Source organism: Bombina bombina, chromosome 2 (genome assembly GCF_027579735.1).
Source record: "Bombina bombina isolate aBomBom1 chromosome 2, aBomBom1.pri, whole genome shotgun sequence".
Lineage (NCBI taxonomy): Eukaryota > Metazoa > Chordata > Amphibia > Anura > Bombinatoridae > Bombina > Bombina bombina.
Window position 1 is genome coordinate 727601607 of NC_069500.1, and position 19677 is coordinate 727621283.

The window sequence follows — 19677 nt, forward strand, 5'->3', positions numbered from 1 at the left end:
CCACTTTTCCTGCCCAGCGTACCTGGTTTTCAATCCGCCCCCCTGGAGGCGGCAGATGCCATAGGAATTAATGGGAGTCTGACAGCAGCGAAAGCTCATGTTCGCTGCTGCCCGATATCCCATTGATTCCTATGGGAACGTCTACACCTAAAACCTTAACATGTACCCCGAGTCTAAACACCCCTAATCTGCCCCCCCACACTGCGTCCACCTACATTATACTTATTAACCCCTAAACCACCGCTCCCGGAGCCCACCACCACTCTAATAAACTGATTAACCCCTAAACCACCGCTCACGGACCCCGCCGCAACGAAATAAATTGTTTAACCCCTAAACCGCCATTCACGGAGCCCACCGCCACCTACATTATATATATTAACCCCTAATCTGCCCGCCCCTACACCGCCACCACTATATTAAAGTTATTAACCCCTAAACCTAAGTCTAACCCTAACACCCACTAACTTAAATATAATTTAAATAAATCTAAATAAATATTCCTATCATTAACTAAATTATTCCTATTTAAAACTAAATACTTACCTATAAAATAAACCCTAAGATAGCTACAATATAAATAATAGTTACATTGTAGCTAGCTTAGGTTTTATTTTTATTTTACAGGCAAGTTTGTATTTATTTTAACTAGGTACAATAGTTATTAAATAGTTATTAACTATTTAATAGCTACCTAGTTAAAATAAAGACAAATTTACCTGTAAAATAAAACCTAACCTAAGTTACAATTACACCTAACACTACACTACAATTAAATTAATTAAATACATTAACTACAATGAAATACAATACAATAAAATAAAATTAACTAAAGTACAAAAACAAACAAACACTAAATTACAGAAAAATAATAAAATAATTACAAGAATTTTAAACTAATTACACCTAATCTAAACCCCTTAATAAAATAAAAAAGCCCCCCAAAATAAGCCCCCCGCAAGACATCGCTGAATGCGGAGAGCAATACGCTCTCCGTATTCAGCATTGCACCAGCAGCTCACAAGAGCTGCTGGTGCAACGCCGCCCACTGCAGACTCACAGCCAAGGGGCCGCCAGCAGGGGTGTCAATCAACCCGATCGTATTCGATCGGGTTGAATTTCGGTGATTCCTGTCCGCCTGCTCAGAGCTAATAATCCATTATGCTAATATGAGATTTATAAAATTAGTCTCAGATAAAATGGCAGGGGTTATTTCAGTGTAATTGGCCTATGTATAAAACCAATGTTACATGTGCAAAGTTTTTTTGGTCAAATGAAACAAAAAAAAAGCTTTTTGGCAATAGACACCAGAGATGGGTTTGGAGCACACAGAAAGGTAGCCATATGGAAAAGTACCTCATGCCCATGGTTAAATATGGTGGTGGCTCTTTAATGTTTTGGGGCTGGTTTTCTGCCAGAGGACATGCACATTTTGTTAGGATTCATGGCATCATGGACACTATAAAATATCAACAGATATTAAATGAACTGACTACCTCTGCCAGTAAGCTTAAAATGGGCCGTGGTTGGAACTTCCAGCAGGACAATAATCCAAAACATACATCAAAATCAACACAAAAATTGTTTACTGACCACAAAATCAAGGTCCTTCCATGGCCATTACAGTCCCCTGACATGAACCCCATAAAAAATCTTGAGGTGAACTGAAGAGGAGAGTCTACCAACATCGGCCCCGGAATTTGAATTATCTGGAGAGATTCTGTACAGAGGAATGGTCTCAGATGCCTTGTGTTCTCCAACCTCATCAGGCATTACAGCAGGAGACTAAGAGCTGTTATATTGGCAAAAGGAGATATTATTATTATGATCAGGTATTTGTAAAGCACAAACAGATTCCACAGATTCCGGAGCACGGAAGTACAAAGTATTAACTAAAAGGGTGTTAAAGGGACACTGTACCCAAAATTTTTCTTTCGTGATTCAGATTGAGCATGAAATTTTAAGCAACTTTCTAATTTACTCCTATTATCAAATTTTCTTCATTATCTTGGTATCTTTATTTGAAATGCAAGAATGTAAGTTTGGATGCCGGCCCATTTTTGGTGAACAACCTGGGTTGTCCTTGCTGATTGGTGGATAAATTCTTCCACCAATAAAAAAGTGCTTTCCAGAGTACTCAAACCAAAAAAAAGCTTAGATGCCTTCTTTTTCAAATAATGATAGCAAGAGAACAAAGAAAAATTGATAATAGGAGTAAATTAGAAAGTTGCTTAAAATTGCATGCTCTTTCTGAATTACAAAAGAAAAAATTTGGGTACAGTGTCCCTTTAATAGTTTTGCCACATATATTTAACAAAGATTTTTTTGGGATAAACCTGTGTTGTGTTTGCAATTGTTTCAAATCCTTGAGAGCAGAGTATTTTTGTGTACTTTTTGATTAAAAGATCAAAAGGTTAAGGGGATGTGGGTGGGAGCAAAACCAAACATGGCACTGTTTCTGTTTTCATGTTGAATACACATTTTATTTCAGTTTTAGAGCTCCTTCAATGAAGTGTTTTATACTCATCTCAAATAGTATTTACCTGCACTTCTAAACATCAGGCACATGAGTTATAGGCCTCTATTTATCAAGCTGTCAACCGCAAAAACGCTGGAATTCCGCAGCGTATTTGTGGCGAGCCTAATTCGCCTTAGTTATCAAACCCTACAGACCAGCAAAAGTAGAATTCAGTGACGTAACATACGATCCGCCGGACTCAGTCCAACACAGATCGATGGTTACGTCACTCCAGATGTTCCGAACACAAGTTTGGCACAACCTGACTACTTTTGCTAGTTATCAAGAAACTAGCAGGTACGCTCGCCACTTTTCCTGCCCAGCGTACCTGGTTTTCAATCCGCCCCCCTGGAGGCGGCAGATGCCATAGGAATTAATGGGAGTCTGACAGCAGCGAAAGCTCATGTTCGCTGCTGCCCGATATCCCATTGATTCCTATGGGAACGTCTACACCTAAAACCTTAACATGTACCCCGAGTCTAAACACCCCTAATCTGCCCCCCACACCGCGTCCACCTACATTATACTTATTAACCCCTAAACCACCGCTCCCGGAGCCCACCACCACTCTAATAAACTGATTAACCCCTAAACCACCGCTCACGGACCCCGCCGCAACTAAATAAATTGTTTAACCCCTAAACCGCCATTCACGGAGCCCACCGCCACCTACATTATATATATTAACCCCTAATCTGCCCGCCCCTACACCGCCACCACTATATTAAAGTTATTAACCCCTAAACCTAAGTCTAACCCTAACACCCACTAACTTAAATATAATTTAAATAAATCTAAATAAATATTCCTATCATTAACTAAATTATTCCTATTTAAAACTAAATACTTACCTATAAAATAAACCCTAAGATAGCTACAATATAAATAATAGTTACATTGTAGCTAGCTTAGGTTTTATTTTTATTTTACAGGCAAGTTTGTATTTATTTTAACTAGGTACAATAGTTATTAAATAGTTATTAACTATTTAATAGCTACCTAGTTAAAATAAAGACAAATTTACCTGTAAAATAAAACCTAACCTAAGTTACAATTACACCTAACACTACACTACAATTAAATTAATTAAATACATTAACTACAATGAAATACAATACAATAAAATAAAATTAACTAAAGTACAAAAACAAACAAACACTAAATTACAGAAAAATAATAAAATAATTACAAGAATTTTAAACTAATTACACCTAATCTAAACCCCTTAATAAAATAAAAAAGCCCCCCAAAATAAGCCCCCCGCAAGACATCGCTGAATGCGGAGAGCAATACGCTCTCCGTATTCAGCATTGCACCAGCAGCTCACAAGAGCTGCTGGTGCAACGCCGCCCACTGCAGACTCACAGCCAAGGGGCCGCCAGCAGGGGTGTCAATCAACCCGATCGTATTCGATCGGGTTGAATTTCGGTGATTCCTGTCCGCCTGCTCAGAGCTAATAATCCATTATGCTAATATGAGATTTATAAAATTAGTCTCAGATAAAATGGCAGGGGTTATTTCAGTGTAATTGGCCTATGTATAAAACCAATGTTACATGTGCAAAGTTTTTTTGGGTATTTGGGGAATTTGAAGTGATGTCTTAAGCTAATTAAGTCCTTTCAGCTGTGGAATTGGATAAGTGAAAAATGGTCTATTAAATTGGTCATTAACTGTTCAGTATTTGAATTTTGATCAGCCAAACAGGACTGGCACATGTTTAAAAAGCGTTAACATGCTGATCATTATCAAAAGATTGTGTTAAATCCCTGCAAAGGGGTTAAATATGTAGTCAAAATATGCTCCAGAACAGAAATGCACTTCTGTAAGTTAGCTACATCTTGCAAGCCAATAACAAGAGACATATGTGTGTAACCACCAATCACCAGCTAGCTCCCAGTGGTGCATTGCTGCTCTTGAGCCTACCTGATCAACAATGGAAGTAATATGAAAAGTTTCTTAAAATTACATACTTTCTGAATCAGACGTTATATTCAAAATATAAGTAAAACTAGAAACTAAAGTGTATCCTCTAATTCAGAACTCAATCTCCAACCCTGCAACATTCTACACAATTCTTATTTAGATCAGTGCAGGAGCTCGTTAGTATATATCTCTAGTTGGCTTCAGGATAGGAAATAAGATAAACATGATCAAAGTGGAAATCTTGCAAACACATTTGATGTTAAAATGCTTTTAAAACATTTATTTTTGGAGAGAACTTCTGAACAGGAGCCATGTTTGGTCACAATATACTAAGCTCCACTTGACTCTCTAAATATCTCGAAAACATCTTTGGATCTATGAGACGTTATTGTACTATATTTATACATATTGCTTCTGCTGATGTGCCTGTACTGAAGAAGATGAGTATTGTGATGATCCTTGCTGCCTTGATATTCTAGAGCACTGGTTTTCAAACCTGTACTCAGGCCTCCCCAACAGGACAGGTTTTTAGGATTACCTTGGATGAGAGCAGGTAAAATAACCAGGTTTACTAATCAGCTGATTATTTCACCTGTGCTTCAGTTTAGATATCTTCAAAATGTGGCCTGTTAGGAAGGTCTGAGAAAAGGTTTGAAAACCAGTGGTCTAGAGCATCTACTTAGGAGATCTCAGCCTTCTACCATACCTTGGTCCCCCCATCCTTGAGGCTTGTAATGTTAGAGTAATGGATATAGCTGCAACTCCAGATTCTCTAATGTATTACATTGTGAACTTTTAGACCTACATTGGCAACATTTAAAATATTCTTATATCCTAGAGAGTTATGAAGTTTGGAGGACAAATCAAGTTTTAGTGAATCTCTTCTCCTTTCTCTTTTTTCCTTTTCTTCAGTTCTTGGTTGTCTTTTATTTTAAAATAAATGATCCAATTCATGCTAAAAATGTATTGTCAGAGGCGTAACTAGAAAACACAGGGCCCAGGTGCAAGAATCTAAGAAGGGCCTCCCACCAAAAAAAAGTGAATTTGATACATACCTTTTTTTTTTTTTTTTTTACTTTTAACACAGAAAAAAAATGTGAATCAAATTACATGTCTGCAAAAGGCGGTACCCTGTGCCCAGTCTGTGAGATGGTCTGACCCCCTATTACTGTATATAGTGACACTGTTTAACCCACCAGTACTGTATATAGTGAGTCAGTGACACAGTCTGTAATCTGTAGGTGAGATGGCTGGCCTGACCCTACCCGCCCCAGTACTTTATAAAGTGACCACAGTAGTCTGTGACATGGTCCAGCCGCCCCGTACTTTTTTTTTTTTTAAGCTGGGCCCCCACCCCCTTGGGGGCCCAGTCGCAATTGCGACCTCTGCACCCCCTGTAGTTTCGCCCCTGTGTATTGTCATTTGTTTAATGATAAGCAATGTGAACTTTTTGTTTAATTGAGATTGTATTTTGCCTTTTGGAATATTCTGTAATATTGCGATTTTGACAAAATGTATTAAAAATATTTTGTTATGTATTCCTCTATTTACTGCTTTGTCATTTAATTATACCTTGACTTGGATTATAAATAAATATATATAACAAAAAAGTTTTAGTGAATCAGTTGTATAATAACAGGAGTTGGAGATATTTTTCCTTCTGGCAAATTGTTTGCTTAGTGAATCTAGCAGGCCCATTTATCAAGCTCCGTACGGAGCTTGAAGGGCCGTGTTTCTGGCGAGTCTTCAGACTCGCCAGAAACACAACTTATGAAGCAGCGGTGTAAAGACCGCTGCTCCATAACCCTGTCCGCCTGCTCTGAACAGGCGGACAGGAATCGCCGGACATCAACCCGATCGAATACGATCGGGTTGATTGACAGCTCCCTGCTGGCGGCCGATTGGCCGCGAGTCAGCAGGGGGCGGCGTTGCACCAGCAGCTCTTGTGAGCTGCTGGTGCAATGTTAAATGCGGAGAGCGTATTGCTCTCCGCATTTAGCGAGGTCTTGCGGACCTGATCCGCAGTGTCGGATCAGGTCCGCAAGCCCTTTGATAAATGGGCCTGCTGGACTCTGTATGGTGATGTATGTAGTTATGTAATGATTAATCTTTTTAATGAAATATTGTTACAGTGTTTAATTTAATTAAGCATTGTGTTTCAAAATAATGTTTTGCAAATTAAAAATAATTTATTTGCTGTTTTTTTTTAAATTTATTTTCCTTTTCAGTTACACGGGATACATTACAAAGCTCAGGAGTGACATTGGCAATGTCTATGGCAATGCTACATTAAAGTTAGTAGACTATGAACCAGGCGCACAAAAATCTCTAAGCAGGTCTATGTCAGGATCTGGCGATAATTACAGCTCTGCTCATTCTCTGCATTTTCCTAAACAAACGTTTAGAGATAAAAAAAGGAACAACTCGAAATTGCAGCCATACGACGGTAACACAAGCATTACTAATGGTAAGGATGAAGAACTATACATCTTAAAAAACTCTCTGTTTCAGTTACTTGAGGGGCAAAATTTCCTTATACTCTCTTCAAACCATCTGTGGATTTAATGCTTTGCAGTTGGTTCAATAAGCATTCAAAATAATATGCTGATATTTGAAGTAAAGTTAGTTGTCCAATAGTATTCTTATTATTATTATCGGTTATTTGTAGAGCGCCAACAGATTCCGCAGCGCTAATAGTACTATCAATACTACTGCTTATATGAAACTACAGGAAGTATGGAAATTATTGAAAGATCATAAGAATTTAAAGATATGTTATATGAACATTAAAAAAGTTTGTTGCACATTATTGTTGTCTATGGGGTAGATTTATTCGAAGTTTCAGGTCCGCCTGAAACTTAAGGAGCAGCAATCTTATGACCGCTGCTTTTTAACTTAACTCATCCGCCACCTCTGAGGTGGAGGACAGTAATCATCCTGATCGGATATGATCGGGATGATTGACACCGCGAATGTGCAGGAGGCGGCATATATCTGTATATACTGTATCTATACCTATACATAATCAGGTATATATATATATATATATATATATATATATATATATATATATATATATGTATATATAGGTATAAATATATATTGTACCAAAAAAACTATCAGATATATGTAGAAATATGTATTTATGAATAAAACAGGGGTCAAGTCCTACAAAAGAAAGTGTGGGAACTCACTAAGACTTCCACCCTCCTCACACACACACACACACTGTATTTATATGTATATTATCTATACATTTTCATTAATGAAAGCCAGTTAAAACCAATTAAGGGTTGAATGCTTGTCTTTGGGCCTGAGACTCCTCCTCTGTCACAGACAGAGTCTCACCCACTTAAGGTGCAATAGTCCTATTTCTGCTGAGGGGAGCTTAATAACCCCAGAGCAAGCCTCACAGAAATGTAAACACCATGTGTTCCACACAGTGTGTGGTTATCACACAGGCTGTCAGGCTTGCATTTATTGTATTGTAGGAAGTGTTACTGTACATTACTAGAGGATCTCACTATCTCTCTAACCAGACTGTGTTCCAGCTCCTCCCACCATCAGTAGCAGTTTTTACTGAACCATTTCGGTTCTCTGTCCAGGGGAAACTTTTTTTTTTTTTTTTTTTTTTTTTTTTTTTTAAGGTTTTTATTTTTCAAGACTTTATAGATACAGAAAAGAAAAATATTACATTCATTTGAAGCACATAGATATGAAAAATATCCACATCATGTCTAAACAGGATCCAACTAAAATAACAAAAAGAAAAGTAAAAAAATACAAATATCAGATATCAAGCATCTATCACGTAGGGAAAATGAAATAACATGTCCAGGGGAAACTTAATTCCTCCTGCAAAAATAGTGCAAGAACTCCGTTCTCATGCGTTCCCGCTGGACTTGATCCCTGGAATAAAAACAACATATTCTTCTATGTGAAGAACATTGTAATGTGAAATATTCATATTTTCATGTCGGGTTAGCACACTTGAGAATATGCAATCGGGTTTCTGTGCGAGTAGGTCTGTTAGGTTTTTATTTACTTTCTTTTTGCTCCATTGACTTCTATGGGGTAATATGTTAATTGCACGCGCAATATCCTAAATTTGGCATTTTGCACATCTGGTTAGCACGTGAGAGAAAACTCTTTACTTTCAACTTATAATACGAGCGTTACCTGTCGTGTGCAAAAACCTTACTTCTAGCGGAGTTAGCGCAAAAGCAGGAGTGTTAATACCGTTTCACTTATAATCTGGACCTTTATTGTTTTTTAATTAGCAGAATGATTTTAATGAGCTCCTGTATTAATCAAGCAATACATGTATAGCATGTTGTAAAATTAAAGATCTGACTTATAGCCCCCCTCCCCAGTATGATTAAAAGAGAATAGGGGCTAAATAAGGCCTAAATGGTATAAACCTATGTTTATTTGAGCAGATGATAGAATATCCATATTTGTTTTGTGCCATAACCTTTTCAAACAGGAGATGAAGCACATCTTAGGCTAAATGTGGTAAAGTATTAGGTGTATGTTATCCCAAAAATAAAAGCCCATCCTTAAATGGATATTAAGCTCAAAATGTAATTAACGCTCAATGCATGCTAAATTATACATAAGGAAACAAATAAAAATGCATTTTGATTTTGATTTTTCCTTATTTCCCTGAAATTTAGTCTAATGTGTGTAGTTTTTTTTCCACTGCCCCAAGGAGGTTGGAGGGAATTTGATATGATTTAGAACGCTATGCTGTAGTGTGGTTGGTTCATATGTGCAGAAACTTATTGATATAATTGGCCACAAAGAGATGAGAAACTACAATGAATAGTCTTTCAAGGGGGTGTGCAAACCAATGCAAATTTGGCAAACAAAATACTTTTTCAAATTGCCGCCATTTTAATAGTGTAACATTTCAGGGCTATATTTTTCGCTTTTACTATAAACAAATTAGATGCTGCTCCTCTCTCACTTCCCAAAAAGATGTAATTGATCCTAGGTATATAAAACAGAGGGTGCTTCAAGTGCATTAGTAGTGAAATAACAGTCAGGTGTAGGAAAAACACAGGGTACTCACAATGTGTGGCAGCACTCTATTGTGTTGTTGGGCACGTGCTGAAGACTCACAGAGCTCCCGCTCACTGGGTCCTGGCAAGCGGCTTCCTCCAAAGGGATCAAGAAGGCATAATAATAAAGCTAATCACAGCGCTGCTCAGACCAGGATCATCATTTTCTCCTTTTGGGATAAGATCCATAAACTATTAAAAAAAGGTTCTTGATGACCCTATCGCAATGGACCTGTGGTTGTTCTTGCTATCTCTCACCTATAGAATTACTTCAAAACCCAGACCAATCTTTCAAACAGACAAGCCATAGCCCGCAATTTGGCTCCAGATTGCCCCGCCCTCTTTGACAGAAGTAATTAATAATATTAACGAAAAGCCAACTCGTGGATGAACTAAGGGCGAACCCAAAATACCTATACCTCAAAATTTGTTATGATCCGTTTCTCCCACAAATTCTCCCTATAATTGGTCCCTTCTGACATACCATGCCCACCCCCACGATTATCGAGCTAACATTCAACCACTGACTACCCTCTCCATTCAGAACCACCCTCCCTATTTATCACCTTACTTCTTTTTTAGAAGACGCACCTCTATCCATTCACTGTGCTCCGATCAGCTGTTACAGTAACAGCTTATTACCAGAGCTTATCAGAGCAGCGCTCAGAGCCAAAGTAAGCAGTATTAGCTTTATCTAGAAGCGTTCGGGTAATCCTAGGATGTGTGAATTTACATTGTGCTATACCCACAACCGCTGGGTAATGTCTGTTTTACCTGGAAATCCTAGGATTACCGGGATGACAGACTTTACCTGTGACATATATATATATATATATATATATATATATATATATATTCAGGTAGCCCTCAGTTTACGCCGGGGTTAGGTTCCAGAAGGAATGGTTGTAAATAGAAATTGTTGTAAATTGAAACCTAGTTTATAATGTAAGTCAGTGGGAAGTGAGGGAGATAGGTTCCAGGCCCCTCAAAACTGTCATAAGTAACACCTAATACATTATTTTTAAAGCTTTGAAATGAAGACTTTAAATGCTAAACAGCATTATAAACCTAATAAAATAATCACACAACACAGAATATATAATTAAACTAAGTTAAATGAACAAAAACATTTGCTAAACAGCATTATAAACCTAACAAAATAATCACACAACACATAATATATAATTAAACTAAGTTCAATGAGCAAAAACATTTGCTAAACAGCATTATAAACCTAATAAAATAATCACATAACACAGACTTCACTTGCATTTTTCTGCAAACAGTTCTTTCTATGTATTCCAATCTGGACTGATTTATAGACAGGAAGATCTTGTTCCTTTGAAATCTGCTCGATAGCTCAGGTCTGGTTAAACTGAATAATTTCAGCTTGCTTGGCTTTGCTGCAACACAAGCGGAGAGCTCCACCTACTGGCTATTTTAATAAATGCACTGCTTCTCAATGCTTTTAAATAGCAGTCACATGACTGGAAAAAAAGGTTGTTATTCTGAAACGGTGTAAATTGAACCGTTGTAAAACGAGGGCCACCTGTATGAATATATATATATGCAAACAAACAGCTCGGGCTGTGCAATTCAAAATAAGGATAAAAAAAAATGACTGTTAGACTAAAAGAGAGAGGTTATGATGAACAAAGTTTGTTGAAGATATCGGAACAAGTGAGTAACTTTGATAGAAATAGTTTATTGAAAGATAAGGTTAAAGATATCGGAATAAAAGATGGTGTGAATTTTATTACATCTTACAGTAGACAATTTGATAACATCAGTAGTATTATTAGGAATAGATTACCTATTTTAGATAGGGATTCAGATCTAAAACACATCTCTAGCAAATGTAATTTTATCTCTCGTAAAGCTAAAACCATAGGTGATATGGTTAGAAAGGATTTTAGCAAGAAGAGCTCACATACTATACAGTCGACAAGTTGGTTAACATCGAAACCAGGTTTCTATAAATGCAATGTTAGACCTTGTAAGAGTTGCGGTTATGTCACATGTGGGGATACCTTTACCTCTACTTGTACAGGTCAAACATTCAAGATTAAAGAGCATATTTCTTGCACTTCCACTTTTGTCATATATCTTTTGACCTGCAGGTCCTGTAATTATCAATATACAGGGTTAACATCAAGAATGCTCAAAGATCGTATAAGAGAGCACTTACTTTCTCTGGAGGCAGAAATTCCTAAAACCCCTGTGGCTAAGCATTTTGCTTCACATGGAATTAGTTCAGCTGGTTTTACATTTCAAGGGATTGAGGTAGTTAAACTAGGACCCAGAGGTGGGAACAGATATGCAGCACTCAGTAAACGGGAAGTCTACTGGATTCATACCTTGAAAACTGGTGCTCCTTTTGGTATTAATAAAATAAGTGACATCAAATTGTTTATTGATAATACGTAGATCATGGAATTATGTATCTTTATTATTATATCTTCTTGTTTTTTAATGCCCCCATTTTTTCAATATTCATTTATTTTTCTATATATATACCTAGGATCTGGATTTTACAATAGATCTAAATAGCCTAGATCATACAAATGTATAGTGATATACGATTCATGTTTGGTTTCACGGAGAGCAGGCAGTTTTATGTCTTTCTAATGTGTTTATACTCTGTGGCATTTGACTTTTATATAATATAATACACGTTGACACATTTAACTGCTTTTGCTCTCTGTGTATTTCTCAATACATGAATATAAATATATTTTACTTCCTGCTTTAACTAAGGTTTATTAGAATATCAAATCCCTCTTTATATTTATATATTATTTGTTCTCAATATGTGTATACCAACCACAGTAAACTGGGAAATATTTGACAGATATTCATGTATTAAGTTATAGTAAGAATCGTTATCCCCCGCAAGTTGAATTGTACTATCGTTTTTAATGTGCTTACTAAATGATACAATTGTATATGAAAGCATAGTCTTAGTATGTAATAATGTATATACTTTTTTGTTTACGATCGATTTTTTCAAGTTTATTTGTTATGCATAATGTTTATTATTATCTTTCACGTTTGATCGGATGTTTATTGCACAATACATAATTTTTGTTGTTATAATTAATTATGCAGCAGATGTGTAGGGCTCATATCCTGTTTTTAAGGAGTCCTTACACACCTGTTAGGTAGCTCTGATGAAGTGCCCAATAGGGCAGGAAACGCGTCAGCGGTAGTCTAGTCTGTGTGCTGTGCCTTTGTCTTTTTACTCACGGAATTTCAATAAAAGGTGAAGTTTTAACACGTATTTCATCAGCCTTACTGTTTTTTCGACTATTGGGCTTTATTTTTTCACTCAGAGGTGTTGGAAAAATTCTGTTGAATATATATATATATATGTGTATATATGTGTTCATATGTGTATATATGTATACATATTTATATACACATAAATACAAATGTTTATACTATATACATATATAACTTATTTAGACACATATAAATGTGTGTATATATATATATATGTATACATAATAGCCCTTTTCAATCAAGCACCTTGTCATATACCATATACCGTTTAATCCTAATATTATCAGTTTTTTAAATATTTATAGGAATATTTTTTTATCAGATAGTGTTTATATGAGTGTAACACTTTATTTTAATGTATCTATGTTGTTCTTGGTGCAATTTTTTTAACCTCATATACTTTATGCTAGGAGGCCAATTTAACAAAGGTCTTGCGGACCTGATCCGACAGTGCAGATCAGGTCTGCAAGACCTCGCTGAATGCGGAGAGCAATACGATCTCCGTATTCAGCATTGCACCAGCAGCTCACAAGAGCTGCTGGTGCAACCCTGTCCCCTGCAGACTCGCGACCAATCAATCAACCTTATCGTACTCAATCGGGTTGAATTGCGGCGATTCCTGTCTGCCTCATTAGAGCAGGCGGACAGGGTTATGGAGCAGCAGGGTTACGGAAACACGGCCCGAATGGAGCTTGATAGATAGGCCTCTAGGTCTTAACTCACGCTAACCTGATGAGTGCAAATTTTATTTGCGCTTGAGTGCCCTTATTTACTTTCTTGCTTATCGTGACCCGCGCTAACTTTAGCGTGTCACTTGTAACCTAGCCCATAATGTATATCTTCCTCAGCACATTGGTACTTATTATGATGTAAAATAGAATTATTATTTTTTTTTGTAATCAAGGACATTTTTATCCAGTAACTGCAAAATATTATCATACACAAATGAACTACATTCGTGATGGTGATCCTAAGACGTCATCAGCAATACAGACAATTGAAGAAATAAAAAAGGAAACAAATAAACCTACAAGATGGTTGCCATGCGACGCTGACAGATTTGGCTCATTACCAAGTGGGCTGCAGACGACAAACTGCGCGGAGAGATGCGAGCAGGTACAATATTGCTGGAAATTGTTCTCTGTATATTTTGGTCTGATGAAATAATGAATGTGTTTTCTTATCTAAAGTTTAATTTTCTCACACAAATTGCTTGTAAATTCTGTGAAAAAAACATAGCTTTTGTGCACAGATATTACAATTAATCTGTGAGACAAACAATATTAATACATCACATTATTTATTATGGTTATGTTGTTGTATTAATTGCAGATGTCTGTTTCAAAGGAATAAACCGTAATTATGAGTATCCTCTGGAGAAAAATAAAAACTGTTAAAATATAATGCAGACTGAAATACAAATTTTATTTAAAGAAATATATATATATATATATATATATATATATATATATCAGAAATTAATCTCAGCAATAGATATCTGCATGCAAAATAAATATTTTATAGTGATTTAAAGCTACTGTTTTGTAAAATATGCATTGCATTACATGTTTAGGACACACCCCTTACAAAGCATCTTGAATTGTTTACATAACGTATTTGCTGTGTCCAATTAGCGACAGATATAAATTAGCTGCTGCATATATCAACCAATCACTGAGCAGTGTTCTGCCAGCCACAAAAGGCACTCCATCTTTACTGGGTGGAGTAAAAACACTACACTATTCAGAGTTAAATTACAGAAATAATTAATTAAAGTACACTTTTTTTAAATTATGCCTAATTTCATTATGCAAATTTTTGGAGGAATGAAACTGTTTAATGTCTTTCATGATCCAGATAGAGTATGATATTTTAAACAAATTGCATATTTACTTCTATTATCACATCTTTTTTTTCATTATCTTGGTATCTTTTGTTGAAAAGCAGAGATGTAATCTCAGGAGCACACAGCGCATCTAAGAGTAAAATGTTTTAATGACCCAACGAAAAAGCGCAAATGCAATAAAACGTACAAGATGTAAGGTATACAGTAAAAATGCCAATAGATAAAGAATCTCCACTAATCCTTTAGTCTAAAGGAGCGCCAGGAGTGATGGAGCTTGGAGGAAGCCGCGTCCATGGTGTGCGCTTAACCAGGGGGCCGTCAGTACTTCCTGGTGCGTCAGCAGACGTCATAGATGTTGGAGCGTGATGACCTCAACGCGTTTTATCTGATACCGTTCAGACTTTGTCAAGAGGAGTATGAGCAATGTCAAGGAGGTGATATTAAGTAGTCTTAAGAGGCGTCTGATTGGACAAACCCCATTGTCAGTTAGCATGTATGTATAATATTACAAAGGCAAGGCTTAAAACATCTGTGAAATTTAAAGCATCAGTAATTCCTATATTGCCACATAGGTTCATAAAAATTTCTAATTTATTTAACACAGAACATTCTTAAATTCCATATAGAAGTAAAAAATTGATGTTATAAAAAACAAAGTTCATATAAAAGATATAAAATTCATGTGGAGAATGTGGCTGATAAAACTACATAATATTAAAGCTATAATCTTATATTTACTACGGACAACACACCAGAATACACATATTAACCCGAATGTGCATAAAACACATTGTGGATAAAAGAAAATCTTTAACTACGATTACATAATAGCTTGTAAGTCTAGGTCAATGTTTAGACATTTGGGGTTAGGGACTCTAGTTCATGAATCCAAAAGGTTTCCCTTTGGCATAAGGTCCTCAGCCTATTTGTGTATTTATTTGGAGGGATACCTTCAATGATTTTTACTTTGAGACTATCTGGATTCAATCTTTATGTTATTTTTGTGTTCACTAAATCTTTTACGCATAGTTCTCTTAGATCGTCCTATATAGATCATGCTACACTTACAGCTTAGTAGGTAAACTACATAGGTAGAGCTGCATGTAAATCTATTATGTATTCTTTAACATCACTTAAATCTTTAAATTTATCTTTATGGCAAATGTGAGAACACATTCCACAGCGTGGAACACATCTCCATGTGCCTTTGGAGGTGCCCAACCATTGAAAGGAGTTATTAGAAGTAGTAGGATGTTTGACATCCGGTCTGAGTTTCGAAGGGGTCAGGATATTTTTGAGATCTCTGTTCTTTTTAGTAACAATCGGTTTCTCAGGTAATGAACTCCCCAGTACAGGGTCTGCTTTTAATATGCCCCAATGGGAGTTAAGTATCCTTTTGATAGACTTACTTTCCTGACTATATGTAGTAATAAATCTGATGTTCTCATTTTTTTTTTAACTTTATTTATCAAGCAAAGGTTGCCATGGACAATCACATCACAGTTGGTGTTACAGAGTAATCAAATGAACGATAACAATACAATGCAATCTGCATAGTCTATTTCAGATCTACAATGTCCCTGTGTGTATAATCATTTAGTTTAGTTGAGTCCGAGGTTTGTTCCTTGGTGCATCTAGACATTGGCAATGTTCCTGCCACTGAACATTCCATAGCAGTACCTTCTTTTCCTTTTTCTCTCCCCCCCAATCTACCTTCCCAGCCACCCTCTTATTACTCTTCCTCCTCCTAAACAATTCTTTTAAAACAGTAAAACAGAGTTAACAATAACTTAGTAACATGTGACAATGATTCAGCGCAGTACAATTTTTATCTGTTTGATTGCCTCTCTCTCCCCCTACAGCAACACTGACAAGACAGACCTCTAGATGTAGGGTTAAGTAGTGTCGATTTGTCCCTCGCCCCTTTCTGTTTACAACAAGTTCCATTTACCCCGAAGGTTCTCTTCTAGCAGAAACTTGGTGTCTCTCAGGGGTGAATAACAGTTGTTTCTGCATGGAGACCTCCAGACTGAGTATGTAAGGTTCCCATTTTTTCATGAAAGACCTAGTTCTTCCATGTGCATCCCTCAAAGTGTCAGCTAGTTCATATGTTACCTGTTTCTGAATGCTTGATTTAAGTTACGGGAGTGTGGGGGCAGCAGTTTCCAACCACCCTCTAAAAATCAGTTTCCTGGCCTGAAGAATAATGTTGCTGACCCATTTTCCCAAGGCACCAGGTGATGGTGCCGTGGTTTCCATGAACACTATTGATTTGGGAGAAATCTCTGTTTCATTGTGAAATGTGGTTTTTATTCAATGTGTTATCATCGCCCAAAACCTGCCTATCTTAGGGCATCTCCATAACATGTGGATCAAGTCTGCGTATGGTGCTCTACATTTCAGGCATATGCCCTCCATGTTTGGTCTCCACTTTTTAAAGATTTTTGGTGGTATGTATGCATTTTGCAATAGTCTGATGTGCGATTCTCAGCTAACCGCTGATAGGGTTGCCCTTCTTGACAGTTGTATGCTGCGCTGTACCGTGTCTGTTGTGATATCTATATTTAAGATGGCCGTCCAGCTATTACTAATGTGTTTTGTGGTTAGTTCGCTAGTGCGTTTCATGCTTAGTTTGTATACTGGGGATATACTGGGGATATGTTTCTCCCTGTGCTGTCTTGTGAAGGAGCTTATTTATACCTAAATTCTGTCCGTAAGTTCACTCTGCTGGAGTAGACCATTAACATAGTGTCTTGCCTGTAGGTACGCGAAATGGTGTGTACGAGGTAGATTAAACTGTATTTGTAAGTCTTGGAATGTTTTAACTTTCATGTCCAGGTTATTAATAAACTGGGACACCGAGGTCAACCCCAGTTCCCTCCACATAGCAAACACCTTGGAATCAATTCCTGCTGGGAATTCCGGGTTGCCGTTCATTGGGAGGTATCGCGTGTAACTGTGGTTAAATTGCAATTTCTTGCAAATCTTCCACCAAGCCTGTAGGGGTTGGTGTAACATCGGGTAATTTTTGAGGAGTTTGTTTATGTGTGTGGGTGTCATATGTGGAATTGCCTGTAGTGACCAAGGCAGTATCGGCTGCCCTTCGAGTTCCAGCAAAGTAAAGTGTTGTTGTCCAGTCAACCAGTCTTGTACATATTTGATTTGGGCTGCCCCACAGTATGCCTCCAGGTTTTGAAATTGCCAGACCTCCTGAGCCAACCTCCACCATCATTCTAGTGGACTGTATTTTGTGTTTTTTCCCCGACCACACAAAGGAAAACATTGATTTGTTGATTACACTGAGGTCTGATTTGTGAATGTCTTCAGGTATCCTTTGGAATTTGTGGTTAGTTCGCTAGTGCGTTTCATGCTTAGTTTGTATACTGGGGATATAGATGTTTCTCCCTGTGCTGTCTTGTGAAGGAGCTTATTTATACCTAAATTCTGTCCGTAAGTTCACTCTGCTGGAGTAGACCATTAACATAGTGTCTTGCCTGTAGGTACGCGAAATGGTGTGTACGAGGTAGATTAAACTGTATTTGTAAGTCTTGGAATGTTTTAACTTTCATGTCCAGGTTATTTATAAACTGGGACACCGAGGTCAACCCCAGTTCCCTCCACATAGCAAACACCTTGGAATCAATTCCTGCTGGGAATTCCGGGTTGCCGTTCATTGGGAGGTATCGCGTGTAACTGTGGTTAAATTGCAATTTCTTGCAAATCTTCCACCAAGCCTGTAGGGGTTGGTGTAACATCGGGTAATTTTTGAGGAGTTTGTTTATGTGTGTGGGTGTCATATGTGGAATTGCCTGTAGTGACCAAGGCAGTATCGGCTGCCCTTCGAGTTCCAGCAAAGTAAAGTGTTGTTGTCCAGTCAACCAGTCTTGTACATATTTGATTTGGGCTGCCCCACAGTATGCCTCCAGGTTTTGAAATTGCCAGACCTCCTGAGCCAACCTCCACCATCATTCTAGTGGACTGTATTTTGTGTTTTTTCCCCGACCACACAAAGGAAAACATTGATTTGTTAATTACACTGAGGTCTGATTTGTGAATGTCTTCAGGTATCCTTTGGAATAGATATAGAAGTTTCGGAAACATAATCATTTTTATAAGGGCTATCCTTCTGGACATCGTAATAGACAGTTTGGCCCATCTAAGTAGCATATCTTGTAAATCTTTAATAAGGGGACAATAGTTAAGATGGTACCACTCACTTGGGTCCCTGGATAATTTGATATCTAGACATTTAAATGAGTGAGTGATGTGTTTAAAGTTGTATGGTAAGGGTGAGTGCGCCCAGGGGCCCGACTTCTTAAAGGGGCCCCGCCCTATGCATACTTAAGCTGCATTTTTTTTTCTATTAAATTTTTTATTTGCCTTTATTATTATTATTTTTTTGGGGGGAGGGGGGCCTCGGCAGTGTGTCGTGACTCGTGAGTCGTGACTCGTTCTCTGTGATGACAAGTCCTGCTGTGTCTCTAAGTCTGCAGTGCACTCTGCACTTTAGTGTCTGAGAGTGAGACTGTGATCTGTGATTGCGAATGAAAAAAAAAAGACTGGATTCAGTGGACTGGAGCCGTGGAGGAGCCTGACTGTAACTTTAAGCCGCAGTCTGCCCTGCAATTTGTGGACCAGCCGGTAAATCCGGAATCCGGTCCACATATTAATGAACACACTCCCACCTGCCCTGTCTCTGTCTGGCTGCTCAGCTCTGCCTCCACATGCGCATTAGAGGCTCAGGTGGCAGGAGCTGCAGCAGACCGTGTGTGGCCATGTTCAAGCAGGAGCCAAGAGGACAGGACACAACACTGAGTCAGGACTGAGGTTGGTGGCGACATTCGACGACAACAAGTCAACAAGCATGTGCAACGATGAGTCGACTAAGCCAGGTAAGTGAAGAGCCGGCTGCTGCCGGAGAGGGGCCAGGGGCTGTACCTACACAATAAAACAGTATTATATTTATACTATTAATGGCAGGCCGCAGGAGCCAGGACTCATATCAGGTACTCAGCTCAGGCTTAGCCCAGGTCACCAAGTGATAG

The 19677-nt window shown here is 37.7% G+C and overlaps 1 protein-coding gene across 1 annotated transcript in view; it reads left to right on the forward strand.

Annotated features, from left to right (window-relative positions):
* LOC128647234 (protein FAM166B-like) overlaps nucleotides 1-19677 on the forward strand; it is a 62216-nt gene that overhangs the window by 13035 nt on the left and 29504 nt on the right. Inside the window, exons 2-3 of the mRNA XM_053700022.1 lie at nucleotides 6670-6777; nucleotides 13665-13902. Coding sequence (XP_053555997.1) covers nucleotides 6670-6777; nucleotides 13665-13902 — 346 coding nt within the window. The remainder of the gene's footprint in view (nucleotides 1-6669; nucleotides 6778-13664; nucleotides 13903-19677) is intronic.